The 27,238-nt window shown below is 38.0% G+C and overlaps 1 protein-coding gene across 1 annotated transcript in view; it reads left to right on the forward strand.

Moving 5' to 3' along the window:
* LOC149493226 (uncharacterized) overlaps positions 1–21,498 on the forward strand; it is a 39,628-nt gene extending 18,130 nt beyond the window's left edge. Inside the window, exon 11 of the mRNA XM_089715443.1 lies at positions 21,356–21,498. Coding sequence (XP_089571569.1) covers positions 21,356–21,498 — 143 coding nt within the window. The remainder of the gene's footprint in view (positions 1–21,355) is intronic.
* Positions 21,499–27,238: the final 5,740 nt, after the last annotated feature.

A 27,238-nucleotide genomic window follows, 5' to 3' on the forward strand; every position in this document is an offset into this window, starting at 1 on the left:
CTGTATTAGATCTTGTTCCTTTACCTTTGAATGAACTTTCTAATTTAGATGGTGATAAAAAGGCAGAATTGGTGAAATCTTTACATGAGAAGGCTAGAGCCAACATAGAAAAGAGGAACAAGCAATATGCTGAAAGAGCAAACAAGGGCAAAAAGAAGTTGGTGCTTATGCCAGGTGATTGGGTTTGGGTACACTTTCGCAAGGAAAGATTTCCCAACCAAAGGAAGAGTAAGCTAGATGCACGTGGAGATGGTCCATTCCAAGTCTTAGAGCGCATCAATGACAATGCCTACAAGATAGACTTGCCAGGTGAGTATGGTGTTTCTGCAACTTTTAATGTTAGTGATTTGTCTCCCTTTGACATGGATGCAGATTTGAGGACAAATCTTTTTAAAGAAGAGGGGGATGATACGGATCCACTACCACCAACCACCTATGGGGCTCAAGGGAACAAGAACCACAACAATGGCAATCCATTAGCACTTCCTAGTGGACCAATTACAAGGAGCCGTGCAAAGAAGTATGGAGCAACCATGTCCTTACACATACAAGAACAAGTTACAAAAGAGCTCCATGACCTTGCTTTCAACAAGTGCTATGAAGAACTTGAAGGAACACCTAAGTTTCTCACATTAATAGAAGCACATGTTGAGTGGGAACATGAATTGGTTAGCACGCCCGTGCTAGATGGCACACCCCAGGCCGTGCCCTCGTCTGACTCTGAAGCACCCCCGTGCTAAATAGCACACCCTGGCCGTGCTTCCCTCTGACTCTCAAGAGGGAACTCCTACATTGAAGCACGCCCGTGCCAAATAGCACACCCAGGCCGTGCTTGTCACTGCCTCTCATTAAGTTAGTTAGCTTATTTTGAGTTTTTGCTTTGTTAATGGGTTGGGCCTCCAATATTTCGGCCACCCTTGAATAATTAGCCTTATTTTGTTTAGATTTAGTCAATCTTTAGTAGATTTGGATTAGACATCCAAATCCTTAAGTTGTTATGATTTTGTTAGTCTTATCCTTAGTTGGTTTAGATTTGCTAAATCCTACTCCTTAGCTAACTCTAAATCCTTTAAGGATCTGGACCTTTTAGACTAGTATAAATAGCTTGTTATTTTGTAATTATAAAAAAACAATTATTCAATGAATTAAAGACTACTTCTTCATGCTTAGGCGTGTTCATGTTTTTAGAGAGTGTGAGATTGCATTCTTCTAATTGCATCAAGAATCAAGGTAAACTTATCAATTCTTTGTGGCGTTTATCTTATTCTTTTACTCTATTATTGGTGTTCTTGCTTCTTTAAGCTTTGGGTGCCATAGAGGGGAGTTTATTCTAGATCTTTGATCTCTTCCAAAACTTGTCATAGAGTTCATGAAATTTATTTTCATTGGGTTCCGCGTCAGACTATTAATAAATTCCCAAATCAAGTCAAAATGCCTTTAGGTTGTCCAGCAATTGTGTCTTCCAATTTCAATCTAGGTAGATATTGACTTAGTATGTAGGTTGTCCAACAATTTTGTGTCTCCCAATTCAACTTAAGTAGGTAATGACCTTAACAAATTCTGACTTATCTCTCTTTATCAATGACCTTTTTTTTTTTTTTTTTTAATCAAGAAACAAGCAAACAACAAGAATATTCAAAGATAGATCTTGAATTAGTCAAAAGGGTAACTAGAAAATGATGCAAACAATAAGAAGATACAAAAAGAAAACTAGATTCAAGAAGATTTAAAGAGAAATTATCTAAATCCAACAAAATCTAAAGAGAAATTGTCTAGATCCAACAAGATCTAAAGAGATAATGTCTAGATCCAACAAGATCTAAAGAGAAAATGTTTAGATCCAACAAGATCTAAAGAGATAATGTCTAGATCCAACAAGATCTAAAGAGATAATGTAACACGAAGATAAACAACAATGAATCCAACAACAAGAAAACTCAAATTCCTAACTAAGATAACAGAACTTACCCCAAAACTTTGATTTGGCTCTGATACCAAATGATAAGGAACCGGGATCGGGAATCAAAGGAATGAGATGTAAGTTCGCCTCTATGGCACCCCACGTTTATAATGAAACGGAAACACCAATAATCGAGATTAAAACGCTCTATGGCACCCCACGTTTATAATGAAACGGTAACACCAATAATCGAGCAAAGAACAAGATAAACGCCACAAACGAATTGATAAGTTTACCTTAATTCTTGATGCAATTAGAGGATAGCAAATTCTCACAATCACTCTAATTAAGAAGAACATGCAAGAGCATGAGCAATTCTGCCTTTGATTCAAATTATGCCAAAAATCCCGTTTTACATCTTAAGGAGGCTATTTATATGCCTTCAACAAACATAACCCTAAAGAAGAGCATCTAACTAGGCTGCCCTAGGGCCAAAACACATGGGCTTAACTCTAAAACACAAAATAAAGTCATTTCCAGCCCAAAACAAATAACTTGATATTGGGCAGATTGCATGCATCATAAAATCAACCCAAAACAACTTAAATAAACACTATGAGCCCATATCCCTTACATATTAATTAGACCAAAACAAGCAACAAGGGATAAGAACACATCCAAGCCCACTAGGAAGCACCAATGGATCCATATCAATTATCATCAAGTAATTTAGGCATATCATCATAATCACTACATTCAGATTCAGAACTAATATTCCCATCATCTTTAGCAATCATAACCCCTTTATTAGGACATTGAGATGCATAATGCCCTTTTCCCAAACATTTAAAGCATTTAATTTCTCTAGAAGGGGTTGTAGAGTTAGAAGTACCTTTGTTGCTTTTAAATGGAGTTTGGACAGCTTCTTTACCTTTTGAAGTTGAATCTGTCCTTTGAGAATTAGAACCTCTAAATTCCTTCTTCTCACCTTCTTTAGGCCATTTAGATCCCCATGTGTTGTTGGAATACTTAGTGGTGTTGGATCTTCCCTTTTTCTGTCTTTCAAGTTTCATGGCCATATCTACCATCTCCTCCAAGTTTTCATACCTATACATCTCTAAAGCATCAGCAATGTCTTTATTGAGACCTCCAAGGAATCGTGACATGGTGATTTGCTCTTCTTCTTCAATCTTGGCTCTTGCCATGCAAATCTCCATCTCCTTGTAGTACTCTTCCACACTCCTTCCTCCTTGCACCATTCTAGCTAATTTGTTATGTAAATCCCTAAAGTAATGAGTAGGGACAAATTTTTGGTGCATTAGCTCTTTCATGATCTCCCATGGTGGTACGGGTCATAATCCTTTCCTTCTTCTTTTCAATAGCAATTGTTCCCACCAAAACATGGCATAGCCTTTGAATTCAACAGCAGCAAGATGGGATTTCTTTTCTTGAGAATAGTTATGGCATTCAAAGATTTGTACTACCTTTCTCTCCCATTCAAGATATTCTTCAGCATTGTTGTTGCCTTTGAATTCTGGAATCCTCATCTTAATTGATCCCAAGTCCCCATCAAGTTTATTAGGATTGGTCTCTTCACTCTCTTCAACATCATGGTCTTGAAATATGGTTTGTGGACGAGTTCTAGTTGTATTAGAGCTTTGTGAAGCTTTTATCTCTTGCAATTCCTCCCTCATGTCTTGGACAAGATTATTGAAGATTCTAAACTGTCCTTGAATTGCTTCCATGAAGAGTTTTAATTGAGGATCTTTAATTGGAATTCCATCATTACCATCACCAGATTTGCCTGTACTCATGGTTAGTTTTCAAAAGAAAACACAAGAAGATTTGAGTTAATGGTAATTTCACTCCCTCACGTGTTTACACTCTTGAATCACTCCTTGCAATTCTTCCAATTGAACTTCAGAATCTTAGTTCAACCAACCAATTCAAAGATCACGTTTAGAATCAAGGAATAAAACTTAACAATGAAAAGCAAGCACAATTCTAGAATGAAGACTCAAAACGTGATGGCTAGTAGCACAAGAGTATGAATAATGCACTACTGTAATTATCAATTAGAGTGTAGTAAACAAGCAAACACACCCTAATAATGTAATAGAAGCAATAGAAAGCTCATACAAAAACAAGAAACTAGAATTTAGAAGACAATATTAGGATATAATGTATGAATTTGGCTTACTACAAAGCAAACCAAATATGGACCTAATTAATTCTACCCAAAACAAAGCAATCAATCAAAGAAAAAACAAAAGAAAACAATGTTTTAACTAGGGTCAGAACAGAGCACGGGCGTGCTAGATGGAGCACGGGCGTGTGTGATTAGGCCTAGTCCAACAAGTGGTAGGCAAGATCTAGCACGGGTGTGCTTGAGGTGTAGCACGGGCGTGCTGCCTTGTGTCCCTTTTTAATGCAACCCAATTTAAGTAGGATTCTTAGATTTGACAAGGATTGTAGTAGATTTTGCTTTATCTCAAAAGATATGGTCAACTAATTTTTATTATCTTATCCACAAGTAGTTAAGATTGGATTTTATCACAAGATTATAGTGGATAACTAAATCCCATAAAATATGGTCAAATCCTTTTAGGATTAGGAACAATCCCACTAAATATGGTCAAATCTCCTAAGGATTAGGAATAATCCCACAAAATATGGCAAAATCCCACAAAATAAGGTAAAATCCCTTTGAATTAGGATCAAATCCCTTGGATTCAGGAACAAAATCAAAATCCACACAAGCAATTTCAATGATGAACGAAATTTTCTTTCTATACTCCTTTTTTTTTTTTTTTTTTAGCAACAAGATCTAAGATCTAAACTTCCAGAATTGAAACAAGCACGAAATTACTAAATTTAATTGAAGCAAAAACGAATTGAAACAATCAAACAAGAAAACAAACACAAAAGAAATAAGATGAAGAAGAAAACAAACACAAAAACAAGAAGAATAAGAAAACAAATAAACACAAGCACGAAATTACTAAATTTAATTGAAGCAAAAACGAATTGAAACAATCAAACAAGAAAACAAACACAAAAGAAATAAGATGAAGAAGAAAACAAACACAAAAACAAGAAGAATAAGAAAACAAATAAACACAAACCCTAGAACTAAGATAAATAAGAATTTACCTTAATCTTTGGCTCTGATACCAAACTGACGCGGAACCCTATGGAAATAAATTCCATTAACTCTATGACAAGTTTTGGAAGGGATCCAAGATCTAAATAAATTCCCCTCTATGGCACCCAAAGCTTAAAGAAGCAAGAACACCAATAATAGAGTAAAAGAATAAGATAAACGCCACAAAGAATTGATAAGTTTACCTTGATTCTTGATGCAATTAGAAGAATGCAATCTCACACTCTCTAAAAACATGAACACGCCTAAGCATGAAGAAGTAGTCTTTAATTCATTGAATAATTGTTGAATAATTACAAAATAACAATCTATTTATACTAATCTAAGAGGTCCAGATCCTTAAAGGATTTAGAGTTAGCTAAGGAGTAGGATTTAGCAAATCTAAACCAACTAAGGATAAGACTAATAAAATCATAACAACTTAAGGATTTGGATATCTAATCCAAATCTACTAAAGATTGACTAAATCTAAACAAAATAAGGCTAATTAATCAAGGGGGGGCCGAAATATTGGAGGCCCAACCCATTAACAAAGCAAAAAACTCAAAATAAGCTAACTAACTTAATGAGAGGCAGGGACAAGCACGGCCTGGGTGTGCTATTTGGCACGGGCGTGCTTCAATGTAGGAGTTCCCTCGTGAGAGTCAGAGGGAAGCACGACCAGGGTGTGCTATTTGGCACGGGGGTTCTTCAGAGTCAGAGGGAAGCACGGCCTGGGTGTGCTATTTGGCAAGGGGGTGCTTCAAGGTAGTTGTTTTCCTCAGCAAGTCAGACGAGGGCATGGCCTGGGGTGTGCCATCTAGCACGGGCGTGCTAACCAATTCATGTTCCCACTCAACATGTGCTTTTATTAATGTGAGAAACTTAGGTGTTCCTTCAAGTTCTTCATAGCACTTGTTGAAAGCAAGTGATATGGATCCATTGGTGCCTCCTAATGGATTCTAGTGGACTTTGCTTGGATGTGGTCTTATCCCTTATTGCTTGTTTTGGTCTAATGAATATGTAAGGGATATGGGCCCATAGTGTTTATTTAAGTTGTTTTGGGTTGATTTTATGATGCATGCAATCTGCCCAATATTAAGTTGTCTATTTTGGGCTAGAAATGATTCTATTTTGTGTGTACTAGTTAGGCCCATGTGTTTTGGCCTTAGGGCAGCCTAGTTAGATACTCTTCTTTAGGGTTATGTTTGTTTGGGGCTTATATATAGCCTCCTTAAGATGTAAAACGGGATTTTTAGCCAACCATTGAATTGAAATCAAAACAAAACGTTTTCTTCTTGTTCTTTCAAGAACAGATTGTGTTCTTCATAGAACCAAAATATCCTTAGTAGTTAAGCTTGTGAGTTCTACAAGATTAATTGCACCAAGAATTTCAGAGTTGTTTTCAAGAGTACTTGAAGGTAAGTTTCTGATTCTTGTTCTAAATTCCTTGCTTTCTCTCTTCAAGAGTACTTGGGGGTTAAAGGGATTGTCTGATACGGATCCACTACCACCAACCACCTATGGAGCTCAAGGAAACAAGGACCACAACAATGGCAATCCATTAGCACTTCCTAATGGACCAATTACAAGGAGCCGTGCAAAGAAGTATGGAGCAACCATGTCCTTATATATTCAAGAACAAATCACACAAGAGCTCCATGACCTTGCTTTCAACAAGTGCTATGAAGAACTTGAAGGAACACCTAAGTTTCTCACATTAATAGAAGCACAAGTTGAGTGGGAACCATGTTTGGATAGCACGCCCATGCAAGGTGGCACACCCCAGGCCATGCAAGCTCACTGCATCTCCTTTGCGCTTCTCGCGCTCGCGCAGTGAAGGTTCGCGCTCGCGAGTGTCGCTCGCGCTCGCGCATGTTGGAATCGCGCTCGCGATTTGCGCTGCCTAACTCACTGCCTCTCCTTTGCGCTTCTCGCGCTCGCGCAGTGAAGGTTCGCGCTCGCGAAGTGTCGCTCGCGCTCGCGCATGTTGGAATCGCGCTCGCGACTTGCGCTGCCTAACTCTCTGCCTCTCCTTTGCGCTTCTCGCGCTCGCGCAGTGAAGGTTCGCGCTCGCGAAGTGTCGCTCGCGCTCGCGCATGTTGGAATCGCGCTCGCGACTTGCGCTGCCTAACTCTCTGCCTCTCCTTTGCGCTTCTCGCGCTCGCGCACGGTAGAATCGCGCTCGCGAGGTGTGGTCGCGCTCGCGTATGTGAAGCTCGCGCTCGCGAAGGAAGCTAGTTAGCTTATTTTGTGTTTTTTCTTTGTTTGCTTGCTTTGTTTTGGGTAGAATTAATTAGGTCCATATTTGGTTTGCTTTGTAGTAAGCTAAATTCATACATTATATCCTAAAATTGTCTTTTAAATTCTAGTTTCTTGTTTTTGTGTGAACTTTCTATTGCTTCTATTACATTGTTAGGGTGTGTTTGCTTGTTCACTACACTCTAATTGATCATTAAAGTAGTGCATTGTTTATGTTCTTGTGCTACTGTCCATATCGTTTTTTTTTGTCTTCTTTCTAGATTTTGTGCTTGCTTTTCATTGTTAAGTTTTATTCCTTGACTCTAAACGTGATCTTTGAGTTGGTTGGTTGAACTAAGATTCTGAAGTTCAATTGGAAGAATTGCAAGGAGTGATTCAAGAGTGTAAACACGTGAGGGAGTGAATTACCATTAACTCAAATCTTCTTGTGTTTTCTTTTGAATACTAACCATGAGCACAGGCAAATCTGGAGATGGTAATGATGGAATTCCAATTAAAGATCCTCAATTAAAACTCTTCATGGAAGCAATTCAAGGACAGTTTAGAACCTTCAATAATCTTGTCCAAGACATGAGGGAGGAATTGCAAGAGATAAAGGCTTCACAAAGCTCTAATACAACTAAAACTCGTCCACAAGCTAGATTTCAGGACCATGATGATGAAGAGAGTGAAGAGACCAATCCTAATAAACTTGATGGGGACTTGGGATCAATTAAGATGAGGATTCCAGAATTCAAAGGCAACAATAATGCTGAAGAATTCCTTGAATGGGAGAGAAAGGTAGAACAAATCTTTGAATGCCATAACTATTCTCAAGAAAAGAAATCCCATCTTGCTGCTGTTGAATTCAAAGGTTATGCCATGTTTTGGTGGGAACAATTGCTGTTGAAAAGAAGAAGGAAAGGATTACGACCCGTACCACCATGGGAGATCATGAAAGAGCTAATGCACCAAAAATTTGTCCCTACTCATTACTTTAGGGATTTACATAACAAATTAGCTAGAATGGTGCAAGGAGGAAGGAGTGTTGAAGAATACTACAAGGAGATGGAGATTTGCATGGCAAGAGCCAAGATTGAAGAGGAGGAGCAAATCACCATGTCACGTTTCCTAGGGGGTCTCAATAAAGACATTGCTGATGCTTTAGAGATGTATAGGTATGAAAGCTTAGAGGAGATGGTAGATATGGCCATGAAACTTGAAAGACAGAAAAAGGGGAGATCCAACACCAACAAGTATTCCAACAACACATGGGGATCTAAATGGTCTAAAGAAGGTGAGAAGAAGGAATTTAGAGGTTCAAATTCTCAAAGGACAGATTCAACTTCAAAGGGTAAAGAAACTGTCCAAACTCCATTTAAAAGCAACAAAGGTACTTCTAACTCTACAACCCCTTCTAGAGAAATTAAATGCTTTAAATGTTTGGGGAAAGGGCATTATGCATCTCAATGTCCTAATAAAAGAGTTATGATTGCTAAAGATGATGGGAATATTAGTTCTGAATCTGAATGTAGTGATTATGATGATATGCCTAATTTAGATGATGATAATGATGATTCAGAAAATTTAATACTTCCTGAACATGGAGAAGCTTTGGTTGCTAGACGTGCTTTGAACATGCATGTAAAAGAAGAAAGCCTTGAGCAACGTGAGAATATATTTCACACTAGATGTTTGATTAGTGGAAAAGTGTGTACTCTTATTGTTGATGGGGGTAGTTGCACTAATGTTGCTAGTGTAAACATGGTAAACAAACTGAACTTAACTTGTCTCAAGCATCCTAAGCCTTATAGGTTGCAATGGTTAAATGATTGTGGGGAGGTGAAAGTAACTAAACAGGTACTTGTGCCATTTTCTATTGGATGGTATGAAGATGAGATTTTGTGTGATATAGTACCTATGCAAGCTGGACATCTATTGTTGGGAAGACCATGGCAATATGATAGAAGAGCACTTCATGATGGATTCCACAATCGATATTCTTTGATTCATAAAGGGAAAAAGGTGGTTCTTGTACCTTTATCACCTCAAGAGGTTTATGAAGACCAAAGAAAGATAATTGAGAGAGAGAGAGAGGTTTCGGCCTTGAGAAAAAAAGAGAGTGAGAACCTGAGATTGAGAGAACAAAAGAGAGAAAAAAGTAAGGATGAGGGAAAAGAGGCCACAAAAATAACAAAACAAATTAATGGCCCAATTGTGAGTGAAAAACAAAGAGAGGAGAAAAAGAAACAGACTTTTTATGCAAGAACTAGAGAGGTTAAGTGTGCCATTGCCTTAGAGAAGCCCATATTGCTTCTTAGGTACAAGGAAGTTTTGTTTACTGAATCTAACACTAACCTTGACAATTTGCCTTCTATGTTTGTTTCTATGTTGCAGGAATTTGATGATGTCTTTCCTAGTGAATTACCAAGTGGTTTACCACCTTTAAGAGGAATAGAACATCAAATTGACTTCATTCCTGGATCCACCATTCCAAATAGGCCTGCCTATAGAAGCAATCCAATGGAAACAAAGGAGTTGCAAAGGCAAGTGGATGAACTTAGGGAGAAAGGTTTGGTGAGAGAAAGTATGAGCCCGTGTGCCGTTCCCGTGCTTCTAGTACCTAAAAAGGATGGAACATGGCGCATGTGTGTTGATTGTAGAGCAGTCAACAAAATCACAGTAAAGTATAGACACCCTATCCCTAGACTTGATGATATGTTAGATGAATTGCATGGGGCAACTTACTTTACTAAAATTGATTTAATGAGTGGTTACCATCAAATTAGAATGCAACCAGGTGATGAATGGAAAACTGCTTTTAAAACTAAGTATGGTTTGTCTGAATGGTTAGTTATGCCTTTTGGACTATCTAATGCACCTAGTACTTTTATGAGGCTTATGAACCATGTATTGCGTGCCTTCTTAGGAAAGTTTGTGGTTGTATACTTTGATGATATACTCATCTATAGCAAGTCTCTTAATGATCATATTGAGCATGTTAGGATAGTGTTACAAACTTTGAGGACAGAAAAGTTGTATGCTAAACTTAACAAATGCACATTTTGTATAGATAGACTTGTATTTCTTGGTTTTATTGTGAGTGCACAGGGTATTGAAGTAGATGAGGAGAAAGTGAAAGCTATCAAAGAATGGCCAACTCCCAAATCGGTTTCTGAAGTTAGGAGTTTTCATGGGTTGGCAAGCTTCTATAGAAGGTTTGTTAAAGATTTCTCTTCAATTGCAGCACCACTAACAGAAATTATCAAAAAGGAAGTTGGATTTAAGTGGGGAGAAGAACAACAAAGGGCATTCGAAACACTAAAAGGGAAGTTAACTTCTACACCTATACTTTCTTTGCCTAATTTTGATAATACTTTTGAGATTGAGTGTGATGCTTCTAGAGTGGGAATTGGGGCTGTCCTAATGCAAGAAAAGAAGCCAATTGCCTACTTTAGTGAGAAGTTGAATGGAGCACAACTCAACTATTCAACCTATGACAAAGAGCTTTATGCCTTGGTAAGAACTTTACATGTTTGGCAACACTACTTATTACCTAAAGAGTTTGTCATCCATACTGACCATGAGGCCCTAAAACACTTGAAGGGTCAAGGTAAGCTCAATAAAAGACATGGTAAGTGGGTTGAATTTATTGAACAATTTCCATATGTGATTAAATACAAGCATGGAAAAGACAATGTTGTTGCTGATGCATTATCAAGAAGATATACTCTAATTACTGCTCTTAGCTCTAAATTGCTTGGATTTGAGTATGTTAAAGACTTGTATGTGAATGATTCTGATTTTGGCAACATATATGTAGCATGTGAGCATGGAGCATTTGATAAGTTCTATAGACATGATGGATATTTGTTTAAGAACAACAAACTTTGTGTGCCTAAATGTTCTATGCGTGAATTGCTTGTGATTGAATCTCATAGTGGGGGATTGATGGGACACTTTGGTGATACGGATCCACTACCACCAACCACCTATGGGGCTCAAGGGAACAAGAACCACAACAATGGCAATCCATTAGCACTTCCTAGTGGACCAATTACAAGGAGCCGTGCAAAGAAGTATGGAGCAACCATGTCCTTACACATACAAGAACAAGTTACAAAAGAGCTCCATGACCTTGCTTTCAACAAGTGCTATGAAGAACTTGAAGGAACACCTAAGTTTCTCACATTAATAGAAGCACATGTTGAGTGGGAACATGAATTGGTTAGCACGCCCGTGCTAGATGGCACACCCCAGGCCGTGCCCTCGTCTGACTCTGAAGCACCCCCGTGCTAAATAGCACACCCTGGCCGTGCTTCCCTCTGACTCTCAAGAGGGAACTCCTACATTGAAGCACGCCCGTGCCAAATAGCACACCCAGGCCGTGCTTGTCACTGCCTCTCATTAAGTTAGTTAGCTTATTTTGAGTTTTTGCTTTGTTAATGGGTTGGGCCTCCAATATTTCGGCCACCCTTGAATAATTAGCCTTATTTTGTTTAGATTTAGTCAATCTTTAGTAGATTTGGATTAGACATCCAAATCCTTAAGTTGTTATGATTTTGTTAGTCTTATCCTTAGTTGGTTTAGATTTGCTAAATCCTACTCCTTAGCTAACTCTAAATCCTTTAAGGATCTGGACCTTTTAGACTAGTATAAATAGCTTGTTATTTTGTAATTATAAAAAAACAATTATTCAATGAATTAAAGACTACTTCTTCATGCTTAGGCGTGTTCATGTTTTTAGAGAGTGTGAGATTGCATTCTTCTAATTGCATCAAGAATCAAGGTAAACTTATCAATTCTTTGTGGCGTTTATCTTATTCTTTTACTCTATTATTGGTGTTCTTGCTTCTTTAAGCTTTGGGTGCCATAGAGGGGAGTTTATTCTAGATCTTTGATCTCTTCCAAAACTTGTCATAGAGTTCATGAAATTTATTTTCATTGGGTTCCGCGTCAGTTTGGTATCAGAGCCAAAGATTAAGGTAAATTCTTATTTATCTTAGTTCTAGGGTTTATGTTTATTTGTTTTATTGTTCTTCTTGTTTTTGTGTTTGTTATCTTCTTCATCTTGTTTCTTTGTGTGTTTGTTTTCTTTTGTTTAGTTTCAATTCGTTTTGCTTCAATTAAAATTCATAAATTTCGTTCTTGTTTCAATTCTGGAAGTTAGATCTTAGACCTTGTTGATTAAAAAAAAAAAAAAAAGAGTATAGAAAATTTCGTCCACCATTGAATTTGTGTGTGTGGATCTTGATTTTGTTCCTGCAACCAAAAGATTTGATCCTAATCCAAAGGGGATTATACCTTATTTTGTGGGATTTGACCATATTTTGTGGGATTATTCCTAATCCTTAGAAGATTTGACCATACATTGTGGGATTGTTCCTAATCCTAAGGGATTTGACCATATTTTATGGGATTTAGTTTATCCACTACAATCTTGTGATAAAATCCAATCTTAACTACTTGTGGATAAGATAACAAAAATTAGTTGACCATATCTTTTTGAGATTGAGCAAAATCTACTACAATCCTTGTCAAATCTAAGAATCCTACTTAAATTGGGTTGCATTAAAAGGGACACAAGGCAGCACGCCCGTGCTTCACCTCAAGCACAACCGTGCACTTTTCTGACTTCCACTTATTAGACTAGGCATTACACGCACGCCCGTGCTTCTTCTAGCACACCCGTGCCCGATTCTGTCCATTGTTTTTCTTTGATTACTTGCTTTGTTTTGGGTAGAATTAATTAGGTCCATATTTGGTTTGCTTTGTAGTAAGCTAAATTCATACATTATATCCTAATATTGTCTTTTAAATTCTAGTTTCTTGTTTTTGTGTGAACTTTCTATTGCTTCTATTACATTGTTAGGGTGTATTTGCTTGTTCACTACACTCTAATTGATCATTAAAGTAGTGCATTGTTTGTGTTCTTGTGCTACTGTCCATAACGTTTTGAGTCTCCTTTCTAGAATTGTGCTTGCTTTTCATTGTTAAGTTTTATTCCTTGTTCTAAACGTGATCTTTGAGTTGATTGGTTGAACTAAGATTCTGAAGTTCAATTGGAAGAATTGCAAGGAGTGATTCAAGAGTGTAAACACGTGAGGGAGTGATTTATCAATAACCCTAAATCTTTTGTGTTTTCTTTTGAATACTAACCATGAGTATAGGCAAATCTGGAGATGGTAATGATGGAATTCCAATTAAAGATCCTCAATTAAAACTCTTCATGGAAGCAATTCAAGGACAGTTTAGAACCTTCAATAATCTTGTCCAAGACATGAGGGAAGAGTTGCAAGAGATAAAAGCTTCACAAAGCTCTAATACAACTAGAACTCGTCCACAAACTAGATTTCAAGACCATGATGTTGAAGAGAGTGAGGAGACCAATCCAAATAAACTTGATGGAGACTTGGGATCAATTAAGATGAGGATTCCAGAATTCAAAGGCAACAACAATGCTGAAGAGTACCTTGAATGGGAAAGGAAGGTCGAACAAATCTTTGAATGCCATAACTATTCTCAAGAAAAGAAATCTCATCTTGCAGCTGTTGAATTCAAAGGGTATGCTATGTTTTGGTGGGAACAATTGCTATTGAAAAGAAGAAGGAGGGGATTACGACCCGTACCACCATGGGAGCTCATGAAAGAACTAATGCACCAAAAATTTGTCCCTACTCATTACTTTAGGGATTTACACAATAAATTAGCTAGAATGGTGCAAGGAGGAAGGAGTGTGGAAGAATACTACAAGGAGATGGAGATTTGCATGGCAAGAGCCAAGATTGAAGAAGATGAGCTAATCACCATGTCACGTTTCCTTGGAGGTCTAAATAAAGATATTGCAGATGCCTTAGAGATGTATAGGTATGATACCTTGGAGGATATGATAGATATGGCCATGAAACTTGAAAGACAGAAAAGGGGGAGATCCACCAATAAGTTTTCCAACAACACATGGGGATCTAAATGGCCTAAAGAAGGTGAGAAGAAGGAATTTAGAGGTTCTAATTCTCAAAGGACAGATTCAACTTCAAAAGGTAAAGAAGCTGTCCAAACTCCATTCAAAAGCAACAAAGGTACCTCTAACTCTATAACCCCTTCTAGAGAAATTAAATGTTTTAAATGTTTGGGGAAAGGACATTATGCATCTCAATGTCCTAATAAAAGGGTTATGATTGCTAAAGATGATGGGAATATTAGTTCTGAATCTGAATGTAGTGATTATGATGATATGCCTAATTTAGATAATGATAATGATGATTCAGAAAATTTAATACTTCCTGAACATGGGGAAGCTTTGGTTGCTAGACGTGCTTTGAACATGCATGTAAAGGAAGAAAGCCTTGAGCAACGTGAGAATATATTTCACACTAGATGCTTGATTAGTGGAAAGGTGTGTACTCTTATCATTGATGGGGGTAGTTGCACTAATGTTGCTAGTGTAAACATGGTAAACAAACTGAACTTAACTTGTCTCAAGCATCCTAAACCTTATAAATTGCAATGGTTGAATGATTGTGGGGAAGTGAAAGTAACCAAACAGGTACTTGTGCCATTTTCTATTGGATGGTATGAAGATGAAATCTTGTGTGATATAGTACCTATGCAAGCTGGACATCTATTGTTGGGAAGACCATGGCAATATGATAGAAGAGCACATCATGATGGATTCCACAATCGATACTCATTGATTCATAAGGGGAAAAAGGTGGTTCTTGTACCTTTATCACCTCAAGAGGTTTATGAAGACCAAAGAAAGATACTTGAGAGAGAGAGAGAGGTTTCAGCCTTAAGAAAACATGAGAGTGAGAATCTGAGATTGAGAGGACAAAAGAGAGAAAAGAGTAAGGATGAGGGAAAAGAGGCCACAAAAATAACAAGACAAATTAATGGCCCAATTGTGAGAGAAAAAGAAAGAGAGGAGAAAAAGAAACAGACTTTTTATGCAAGAATTAGAGAGGTTAAGTGTGCTATTGCCTTGGAGAAGCCCATATTGCTTCTAAGGTACAAAGAGGTTTTATTTGCTGAAACTAACACTGACCTTGAAAGTTTGCCTTCTATGTTTGTTTCTATGTTGCAGGAATTTGATGATGTCTTTCCTAGTGAATTACCAAGTGGTTTACCACCTTTGAGAGGAATAGAACATCAAATTGACTTCATTCCTGGATCCACCATTCCAAATAGGCCTGCCTATAGAAGTAATCCAATGGAGACAAAGGAGTTGCAAAGGCAAGTTGATGAACTTATGGAAAAAGGTTTGGTAAGAGAAAGCATGAGCCCGTGTGCCGTTCCCGTGCTTCTAGTCCCTAAAAAGGATGGAACATGGCGCATGTGTGTTGATTGTAGAGCGGTCAACAAAATTACAGTAAAGTATAGACACCCTATCCCTAGACTTGATGATATGTTGGATGAATTGCATGGGGCAACTTACTTTACTAAAATTGATTTAATGAGTGGTTACCATCAAATTAGAATGCAACCAGGTGATGAATGGAAAACTGCTTTTAAAACTAAGTATGGTTTGTATGAATGGTTAGTTATGCCTTTTGGACTATCTAATGCACCTAGTACTTTTATGAGGCTTATGAACCATGTATTGCGTGCCTTCTTGGGAAAATTTGTGGTTGTATACTTTGATGATATACTCATCTATAGCAAGTCTCTTGATGATCATATTGAGCATGTTAGGATAGTGTTACAAACTTTGAGGACAGAAAAGTTGTATGCTAAACTTAACAAATGCACATTTTGTATAGATAGACTTGTGTTTCTTGGTTTTATTGTGAGTGCACAGGGTATTGAAGTAGATGAGGAGAAAGTGAAAGCTATCAAAGAATGGCCAACTCCCAAATCAGTTTCTGAAGTTAGGAGTTTTCATGGGTTAGCAAGCTTCTATAGAAGGTTTGTTAAAGATTTCTCTTCAATTGCAGCACCACTAACAGAAATTATCAAAAAGGAAGTTGGGTTCAAGTGGGAAGAAGAGCAACAAAAGGCGTTTGACACGCTTAAAGGGGAGTTAACTTCTGCACCTATACTTTCTTTGCCTAATTTTGAGAATACTTTTGAGATTGAGTGTGATGCTTCTGGAGTGGGAATTGGGGCTGTCCTAATGCAAGAAAAGAAGCCAATTGCCTACTTTAGTGAGAAGTTGAATGGAGCACAACTCAACTATTCAACCTATGATAAAGAGTTGTATGCCTTGGTAAGAACTCTACATGTTTGGCAACACTACTTACTACCGAAGGAGTTTGTCATCCATACAGACCATGAGGCCCTAAAACACTTGAAGGGTCAAGGTAAGCTTAATAAAAGGCATGGTAAGTGGGTTGAATTTATTGAACAATTTCCATATGTGATTAAATACAAGCATGGAAAAGATAATGTTGTTGCTGATGCATTGTCAAGGAGATATACTCTAATTACGGCACTTAGTTCTAAATTACTTGGATTTGAGTATGTTAAAGACTTATATGCGAATGATTCTGACTTTAGCAACATATATGTAGCATGTGAGCATGGAGCATTTGATAAGTTCTATAGACATGATGGATATTTGTTTAAGGGTGGCAAACTTTGTGTGCCTAAGTGTTCTATGCGTGAATTGCTTGTGCTTGAATCTCATAGTGGGGGATTGATGGGGCATTTTGGAATGCATAAGACTTATGATACGTTGAATGAACACTTTTATTGGCGTCATATGATTAAAGATGTAGAAAGAGTTTGTAATTCTTGTATTGCTTGTAAACAGGCCAAATCTAAGTCTATGCCTCATGGATTATACATGCCTTTACCTGTTCCTAGTTCTCCTTGGATTGATATATCTATGGACTTTGTACTTGGATTACCTAGGACTAAGCGTGGTAAAGATAGCATATTTGTTGTTGTTGATAGGTTTAGCAAGATGGCTCATTTTATTCCTTGTCATAAAACTGATGATGCCAATAATGTTGCTAATATATTCTTTAGAGAAGTAGTAAGATTACATGGGGTACCAAGAACTATAGTTTCAGATAGGGATGCAAAGTTCCTTTCACATTTTTGGAGAGTTTTGTGGGGTAAGCTTGGAACTAAATTGCTTTATTCTACAACTTGTCATCCACAAACAGATGGACAAACTGAAGTTGTGAATAGGACTTTAGGAACATTGCTTCGTGCCATTGTGGGCAAGAACTTAAAAACTTGGGAAGATTGTTTGCCATTCATTGAGTTTGCATATAATCGTAGCATACATTCTACCTCAGGTTTTAGTCCATTTGAACTTGTTTATGGCTTTAATCCACTAACTGTATTAGATCTTGTTCCTTTACCTTTGAATGAACTTTCTAATTTAGATGGTGATAAAAAGGCAGAATTGGTGAAATCTTTACATGAGAAGGCTAGAGCCAACATAGAAAAGAGGAACAAGCAATATGCTGAAAGAGCAAACAAGGGCAAAAAGAAGTTGGTGCTTATGCCAGGTGATTGGGTTTGGGTACACTTTCGCAAGGAAAGATTTCCCAACCAAAGGAAGAGTAAGCTAGATGCACGTGGAGATGGTCCATTCCAAGTCTTAGAGCGCATCAATGACAATGCCTACAAGATAGACTTGCCAGGTGAGTATGGTGTTTCTGCAACTTTTAATGTTAGTGATTTGTCTCCCTTTGACATGGATGCAGATTTGAGGACAAATCTTTTTAAAGAAGAGGGGGATGATACGGATCCACTACCACCAACCACCTATGGGGCTCAAGGGAACAAGAACCACAACAATGGCAATCCATTAGCACTTCCTAGTGGACCAATTACAAGGAGCCGTGCAAAGAAGTATGGAGCAACCATGTCCTTACACATACAAGAACAAGTTACAAAAGAGCTCCATGACCTTGCTTTCAACAAGTGCTATGAAGAACTTGAAGGAACACCTAAGTTTCTCACATTAATAGAAGCACATGTTGAGTGGGAACATGAATTGGTTAGCACGCCCGTGCTAGATGGCACACCCCAGGCCGTGCCCTCGTCTGACTCTGAAGCACCCCCGTGCTAAATAGCACACCCTGGCCGTGCTTCCCTCTGACTCTCAAGAGGGAACTCCTACATTGAAGCACGCCCGTGCCAAATAGCACACCCAGGCCGTGCTTGTCACTGCCTCTCATTAAGTTAGTTAGCTTATTTTGAGTTTTTGCTTTGTTAATGGGTTGGGCCTCCAATATTTCGGCCACCCTTGAATAATTAGCCTTATTTTGTTTAGATTTAGTCAATCTTTAGTAGATTTGGATTAGACATCCAAATCCTTAAGTTGTTATGATTTTGTTAGTCTTATCCTTAGTTGGTTTAGATTTGCTAAATCCTACTCCTTAGCTAACTCTAAATCCTTTAAGGATCTGGACCTTTTAGACTAGTATAAATAGCTTGTTATTTTGTAATTATAAAAAAACAATTATTCAATGAATTAAAGACTACTTCTTCATGCTTAGGCGTGTTCATGTTTTTAGAGAGTGTGAGATTGCATTCTTCTAATTGCATCAAGAATCAAGGTAAACTTATCAATTCTTTGTGGCGTTTATCTTATTCTTTTACTCTATTATTGGTGTTCTTGCTTCTTTAAGCTTTGGGTGCCATAGAGGGGAGTTTATTCTAGATCTTTGATCTCTTCCAAAACTTGTCATAGAGTTCATGAAATTTATTTTCATTGGGTTCCGCGTCATTTGGGGTACATAAGACTTATGATATGTTGAATGAACACTTCTATTGGCCTCATATGATTAAAGATGTAGAGAGGGTTTGTAACTCTTGTATTACTTGTAAACAGGCCAAATCTAAGTCTATGCCTCATGGATTATACATGCCTTTACCTGTTCCTAGTTCTCCTTGGATTGATATATCTATGGACTTTGTACTTGGATTACCTAGGACTAAACGTGGTAAAGATAGCATATTTGTTGTTGTTGATAGATTTAGCAAGATGGCTCATTTTATTCCTTGTCATAAAACTGATGATGCCAATAATGTTGCTGAATTATTCTTTAAAGAAGTGGTAAGATTGCATGGGGTACCAAGAACAATAGTTTCTGATAGGGATGCAAAGTTTCTTTCACACTTTTGGAGGGTTTTGTGGGGTAAACTTGGAACTAAATTACTTTATTCTACAACTTGTCATCCACAAACAGATGGACAAACTGAACTTGTGAATAGAACGTTAGGAACATTGCTTCGTGCTATTGTGGGTAAGAACTTGAAAACTTGGGAAGATTGTTTGCCATTCATTGAGTTTGCATATAATCGTAGCATACATTCTACCTCAGGTTTTAGCCCATTTGAACTTGTTTATGGCTTTAATCCACTAACTGTATTAGATCTTGTTCCTTTACCTTTGAATGAACTTTCTAATCTAGATGGTGAGAAAAAGGCAGAATTGGTGAAGTCTTTACATGAGAAGGCTAGAGCCAACATAGAAAAGAGGAACAAGCAATATGCTAATCAAGCCAACAAGGGCAGGAAGAAGTTAGTACTTATGCCAGGTGATTGGGTTTGGGTACACTTTCGCAAGGAAAGATTTCCCAACCAAAGGAAGAATAAGCTAGATGCACGTGGAGATGGGCCATTCCAAGTCTTAAAACGCATCAATGACAATGCCTACAAAATAGACTTACCAGGTGAGTATAATGTTTCTGCAACTTTTAATATTAGTGATTTGTCTCCCTTTGACATGGATGCAGATTTGAGGACAAATCTTTTTAAAGAAGGGGGGGATGATACGGATCCACTACCACCAACCACCTATGGAGCTCAAGGAAACAAGGACCACAACAATGGCAATCCATTAGCACTTCCTAATGGACCAATTACAAGGAGCCGTGCAAAGAAGTATGGAGCAACCATGTCCTTATATATTCAAGAACAAATCACACAAGAGCTCCATGACCTTGCTTTCAACAAGTGCTATGAAGAACTTGAAGGAACACCTAAGTTTCTCACATTAATAGAAGCACAAGTTGAGTGGGAACCATGTTTGGATAGCAAGAGCTCCTTTGCGCTTCTCGCGCTCGCGCAGTGAAGGTTCGCGCTCGCGAGTGTCGCTCGCGCTCGCGCATGTTGGAATCGCGCTCGCGACTTGCGCTGCCTAACTCTCTGCCTCTCCTTTGCGCTTCTCGCGCTCGCGCACGGTGTGGTCGCGCTCGCGAGGTGTGGTCGCGCTCGCGTATGTGAAGCTCGCGCTCGCGAAGGAAGCTAGTTAGCTTATTTTGTGTTTTTTTGCTTTGTTAATGGGTTGGGCCTCCAATATTTCGGCCACCCTTGATTAATTAGCCTTATTTTGTTTAGATTTAGTCAATCTTTAGTAGATTTGGAATAGATATCCAAATCCTTAAGTTGTTATGATTTTGTTAGTCAACTCCTTAGTTGGTTTAGATTTGCTAAATCCTACTCCTTAGCTAACTCTAAATCCTCTAAGGATCTGGACCTCTTAGATTAGTATAAATAGCTTGTTATTTTGTAAATTTTGAGGGATCAACAATTAATGAATTAAAGACTATTTCTTCATGCTTAGGCGTGTTCATGTTTTAGAGAGTGTGAGATTGCATTCTTCTAATTGCATCAAGAATCAAGGTAAACTTATCAATTCTTTGTGGCGTTTATCTTATTCTTTTACTCTATTATTGGTGTTCTTGCTTCTTTAAGCTTTGGGTGCCATAGAGGGGAATTTATTCTAGATCTTTGATCTATTCCAAAACTTGTCATTGAGTTCATGAAATTTATTTTCATTGGGTTCCGCGTCATGGACCTCTTAGATTAGTATAAATAGCTTGCTATTTTGTAATTATTCAACATTATTCAATCAATTAATCAAAGAGAGATCTTCTTCTTCATGCTTAGGCGTGTTCATGTTTTCAGAGGGTGTGAGATTGCATTCTTCTAATTGCATCAAGAATCAAGGTAAACTTATCAATTCTTTATGGCGTTTATCTTATTCTTCTACTCTATTATTGGTGTTCTTGCTTCTTTAAGCTTTGGGTGCCATAGAGGGGAATTTATTTAGATCTTGGATCTCTTCCAAATCTTGTCATAGAGTTCATGGAATTTATTTCCATTAGGTTCCGCGTCAATGTGGTTCGTCAGAATGCCGACTGAGGCTGTTGAGTCTTATGGGGGTAGGGATGATGCGTCCCACATCACCCGTAGAGTACATCTTGGGCTAGCGTATGAGGTTGGGTTCAGTCCTTCCCCTACAAGTTAGCTTTTGGGGCGAAGCTAGGGGTCCATATCCTTATCACAACTTAGGTAGGATTTAGATTTTGACAAGGATTGTAGTGGATATGCTTAATCTCAAAAGATATGGACAACTAATTCTTGTTATCTTATCCACAAAGTAGTTAAGATTAGATTTTATCAAGAGATTATGGTGGATAAACTTAATCCCACAAAATAAGGTCAAATCCCTAAGAATTAAGAACAAATCCCTAAGAATCGGGAACAAAATCCACACAACGACTCAACCTTCAAGGGTGGCTTCAATCGTGGACGAATTGTTTTTTACTCTTTTTTTTTTTTTTTGGAAATCTAATTAACAAGATCTAAGATCACAACTTCCAAAATTTTTTTTTTTTGAACAAGAACGAAATTAACTAACACAATTGATGCAAATTCAAAGTTAAAACTAACAAACAAGAGGACAAACACGAAAATAAGGAAAAACAGGAAAACAAATAATCATAAACCCTAGAACTAAGATAAATAAGAATTTACCTTAATCTTTGGCTCTGATACCAAACTGACGCGGAACCCTATGGAAATTTATTCCAAGAACTCTATGACAAGATTTGGAAAAGATCAAATATCAAACTAAACTCCCCTCTATGGCACCCAAAGCTTAAAGAAGCAAGAACACCAATAATAGAGTAAAAAGAATAAGATAAACGCCACAAGTGAATTGATAAGTTTACCTTGATTCTTGATGCAATTAGAAGAATGCAATCTCACACTCTCTCTAAAGCAAAGAACACGCCTAAGCATGAACAAGTTGAAGAACTTCTATTTCATTGATTAATTGTTGCTGAATGAATACAATATAACAAGCTATTTATACTAATTCTAAGAGGTCCTGATCCTTAGAGGATTTAGAATAGTTAGTCTAAATCAGCTAAGGATTAGGATTTAGCAAATCTAAATCAACTAAGGATAAGACTAGCAAATCTAAACATCTTAAGGATTTGGTTAACTAATCCAAATCAACTATAGATTGACCAAATCTAAACAAATCAAGGAAAATAACCAAGGGTGGCCGAATTATAGGAGGCCCAACCTATTAACATTGTTAAAACTCAAAATAAACTAACTAATCTAGCTAGAGGCAGAGGCGGGCATGGCCTGGGGCGTGCCAATGCGCACGGGCGTGCTTCAAGGTAAGTTTTTCCTCGCAAGAGTCAGAGACTTGCATGGCCTGGGGTGTGCCACCTTGCACGGGCGTGCTAACCTAGCACGGTCTGGGCGTGCCATATGCTGGAAATTCAAATTCCATCTCAACATGTGCTTCCATTAATGTGAGAAACTTAGGTGTTCCTTCAAGTTCTTCATAGCACTTGTTGAAAGCAAGTTCATGGAGCTCTTGTGTAACTTGTTCTTGAATGTATAAGGACATGGTTGCTCCATATTTCTTTGCACGGCTCCTTGTAATTGGTCCACTAGGAAGTACTAATGGATTGCCATTGTTGTGGTCCTTGTTCCCTTGAGCTCCATAGGTGATTGGTGATAGTGGATCCGTATCAAATATGCTTCTGGAAAATTTAAAGATGCTGAGTGCCATTATCATTCCAATTACAAAGAAATCCTTGCAGTCAAATATGGAATTCAAAAATGTGAGTTCTTTCTAGCTTCCCGGCATTTTAGTATTCGCCTTGACAAATCCTCTTTTCCAAAGATCCTTGATTTTAAAGGTAAAAATCTTCCTGATAAACACTTACTCAGATTAAAAGAATGGTTTCCCGCTATGACTTTGAAGTACAGCACATAAAAGGAAAAACCAATCTTATCCCTGATTTCCTGTTAAGAGTTTCTAAACTAGTCTCCCGTGTCTCATCCATTATCAAGATCACTTATCCTTTTGTTGGCATGGCCTACTTTTTACAAGGTACACCTCACCCACAAATGCCACAAGGCCTCTCATCTCAAGAACGTGACATGTGGATTTACAGAAAAATAATTGAGCTTTATCCTCAAGTACTTCCACATCCAAATGATTTCTCTGCTCCTTTTCCTTCGAGATTGTTCCCCACTATCAATGAGTCATTTCCTCACACAGATAATGAGTTCTGGTACCTCTGGTGTCTCACCACCCTCTATCATCTTCCTGTAGAAATTCCACTTCTCCCAACTCTTTGGTTTTTACATAGAGAAGAAAACCATCGTCATCCTGCTTGGCAATTCTTCCAATTGTTTGAAAATATTTCCTCATGGCAGTACAAACTCAAAGCTTGGATTCATCAAGATAATTTGTTTACTCATCCTGATTTCACTAAAGCTAAAAAATACATGGCCATCTTGTTCCTGAGACGACAATATGATTCCTCTGGTACCATTGTCACCACTATTACTCATTGGAAAAATCTCCCTTGTCGTTTTGAAGAATCTTCTTTGCACATTAAAAACGCACTGTTAATTCATGGAAATTCACTTAATAATTCTACAAACCTATACATTCCCATGGTTAGCATGCACCGACAAGACACAGACCCACGAAGAATGTTTTCCTATGCAGACTTGACACCTGGACCCTCAACTGAACCTGGACCCTCACAAGGACCACCTGGCCCTCTTGGCTTAGAGTTTCAAGATTCTCAACCACCTGACACTCCAATGACTTCTCAATAGATTGATGCACTCCTACCAAGACGATCACCATGACTTCAACAGTCTCAACCTCCTCAACCTAATCCTGACATCCTTGATGTCCCTGGCTACGAAGAACCAGACCCCCTTGAAATGCGTGACTATGAAAGACGACAAAGAAGACGCCGCTCCTATTATGACACTCCCTCAGATGACTCAAATGAAGACTATTCAGAGCATGAACCCATCAACAAAAGTGGATGGTGCTAAAGGACACTGCACTAGCACGCCTATGGCCCTATTTTCACCATCATTGTCCCCTTTCACTTTTTGTGTAATGGTTATATGTTTGTCTTTTCCCTTTTGTCCTTATGTAATAATGTATGTGTCTCTATCGTGGGCCCTCCCACATTATTATGTCTAGGATAAGATTCCTTTGCATTATTAAGCTAGAAGATAAGATCGCCACATGGTCTCCTACCATTGGCTAGTTTGATTACATTAGATAAGATAAGATAAGGATGCCACATGGATTATTCCTATTGGTTCCTTGGATTGCTTAGGATAAGGCTCTATGCCTATAAATATATAAGCTGATACGGAATCGATACCACTCAACCATAAAGCTCAAGGAAGCATGGGGAACACCTAAGTTTCTCACATTAATGGAAGCACATGTTGAGATGGAATCTGAAATTCCAGCATATGGCATGCCCTGGCCATACGAGAGTTGTAATGTTGTTAATGGGTTGGGCCACAATTAATTGGGCCACCCTTTTATTTTTATCCTTAGTTGGTTTGGATTAATTATTCCTTATCCTTAGTTTGTTTGGATTAATTATTCCTTATCCTTAGTTTGTTTGGATTAGTTAGTCCTTATCCTTAGTTGGTTTGGATTAATTATTCCTTATCCTTAGTTGGTTTGGATTAATTATTCCTTATCCTAGATTTGTTTAGATTTAGCTAATCTTTAGTTGATTTGGATTAGTTATCCAAATACTTAAGTTGTTAAGATTTGTTAGTCATATCCTTAGTTGGTTTAGATTTGCTAAATCCTTATCCTTAGCTGATTTAGATTATTTATTCTAAATCCTTTAAGGATCAGGACCTCTTAGAATTAGTATAAATAGCTTGTTATATTGTATTCATAATTATTATTCAATCAATGAATAGACTTCTTCTTCATGCCTTTGGCATGTCCTGCTTTAGAGAGAGTGTGAGATTGCATTCTTCTAATTGCATCAAGAATCAAGGTAAACTTATCAATTCTTTGTGGTTCCATAGGTGGTTGGTGGTAGTGGATCCGTATCAGATAAGGACTAACTAATCCAAACAAATTAAGAATAAGGAATAATTAATCCAAACCAACTAAGGATAAGGAGGAATAATTAATCCAAACCAAATAAGGATAAAAATTAAAAGGGTGGCCCAACCCATTAACAACATTACAACTCAAAACTAACAAAAATGGGCTAACTTATTGATACGGATCCATCATCACTCGTCAGTGGATCGCAAGGAGGCATGGCGAACGACGAAGGAGATCCATTGGTGCTTTCTATTGGACCGATTACAAGGAGCCATGCCAAGCGATATGGGGCAGCCATATCATCATTTGTTCAAGCCCAAATCACACAAGAACTGCATGATGTCGCATTCAACAAGTGTTGTGAGGAACTTGAAGGCATTCCTAAGCTTCTAATGTTGTTGGTGGCTCTTTAAGTGGAGGAAAGCACGCTGCTACAGTGTCCGTGCCAATTAGTTTGACTTTGCTACAGTAAACTGCTACAGGTACTCAGAAGCGCTACAGTGCTACAGTGCGAGTTTTAGCCCATTTTGAACTTAAGGCATGTTTTGTGTGTGTTTTGTGCTTTGTTGAGCCTAGTTTCTTGTTTTAGTATAAATAGCTTGTCTTCCATGTAATAAGACAACTTTGAGATATTGAAAACTTCATTTGTTCAAGCTTTGCTTGTTCTCCTTTGCACAGAGTGATAGTGAGAGATTGCTTCCTCTAATTGCATCAAGAATTAGGGTAAGCTTATCAACTCAATTGTGGCATTTATCTTGTTCTTTGCTCGATTATTGGTGTTATCGTTTCATTATAAACGTGGGGTGCCATAGAGCATTTAATCTCGATTATTGGTGTTTCCGTTTCATTATAAACGTGGGGTGCCATAGAGGCGAACTTATATCTCATTCTTTGATCCGATCCGTATCACTTATTACGCCAAAGTTAGGCTCTAGTATGGCCAGGGCATGCCATATGCTGGATTTCAGATTCCATCTCAACATGTGCTTCCATTAATGTGAGAAACTTAGGTGTTCCCCATGCTTCCTTGAGATCTATGGTTGAGTGGTATCGATTCCGTATCATTCCCCCTTTCCTCGAAAAGATTCGTCCTCGAATCTTAGTTAGAAGTTGAGGTATCCATGCTCTCTTGATCTCCATGGTTGCTCCATACTTCTTTGCATGATTTCTTGTAATTGATCCACTAGGTAGCACTAATGGATTTTTCATGTTGTTCTCCTTGCTCCCTTGAGTTCCATGGATGAGTGATGGCGGATTCATATCATTCCCCCTTTCCTTGAAAAGATTTGTCCTCAAATCTGCATCCATGTCAAAAGGAGACAAGTCACTAACATTGAAAGTAATGGAAACACCATACTCACCTGGTAAGCCTATCTTGTAGGTGTTGTCATCAACATGCTCCACCACTTGGAATGGACCATCTCCACGTTCATCAAGCTTAATCTTTCCTTGGTTGGAAAACTTTTCCTTGCGAAAATGTACCCAAACCCAATCTCCAAGTTTAAACACATCATGCCTTCTTCTCTTGTTGGCACGGTTGGCATAGCCTTTGTTCTTCATGTTCATATGAATCCTAGCCTTAGCGTGCATCTCCTTCACCAATGTAGGCTTCTTCTTACCATTAGGGAATCCCTGCAACAAAGAAACAGAACTAGAAGGGTAGAGAAGAAGTGTCAATGTTAGTCAAATTATGCAAAAAATCCTTAAACCGAATCATTAGGACCGGTCTACCTTCACTCACACTGTTTTGGATCTCTCTTTTTTTCACATACACAATTTGTTTCTCTTTTTCACTCACAATTGGGCCATTAATTTATTTTGTATCTTTTATGGCCTCTTTTTC

Source organism: Jatropha curcas, chromosome 10 (assembly GCF_041381405.1).
Source record: "Jatropha curcas cultivar XTBG-Jc1 chromosome 10, XTBG_Jcur_1.0, whole genome shotgun sequence".
In the NCBI taxonomy this organism is placed as follows: Eukaryota; Viridiplantae; Streptophyta; class Magnoliopsida; order Malpighiales; family Euphorbiaceae; genus Jatropha; species Jatropha curcas.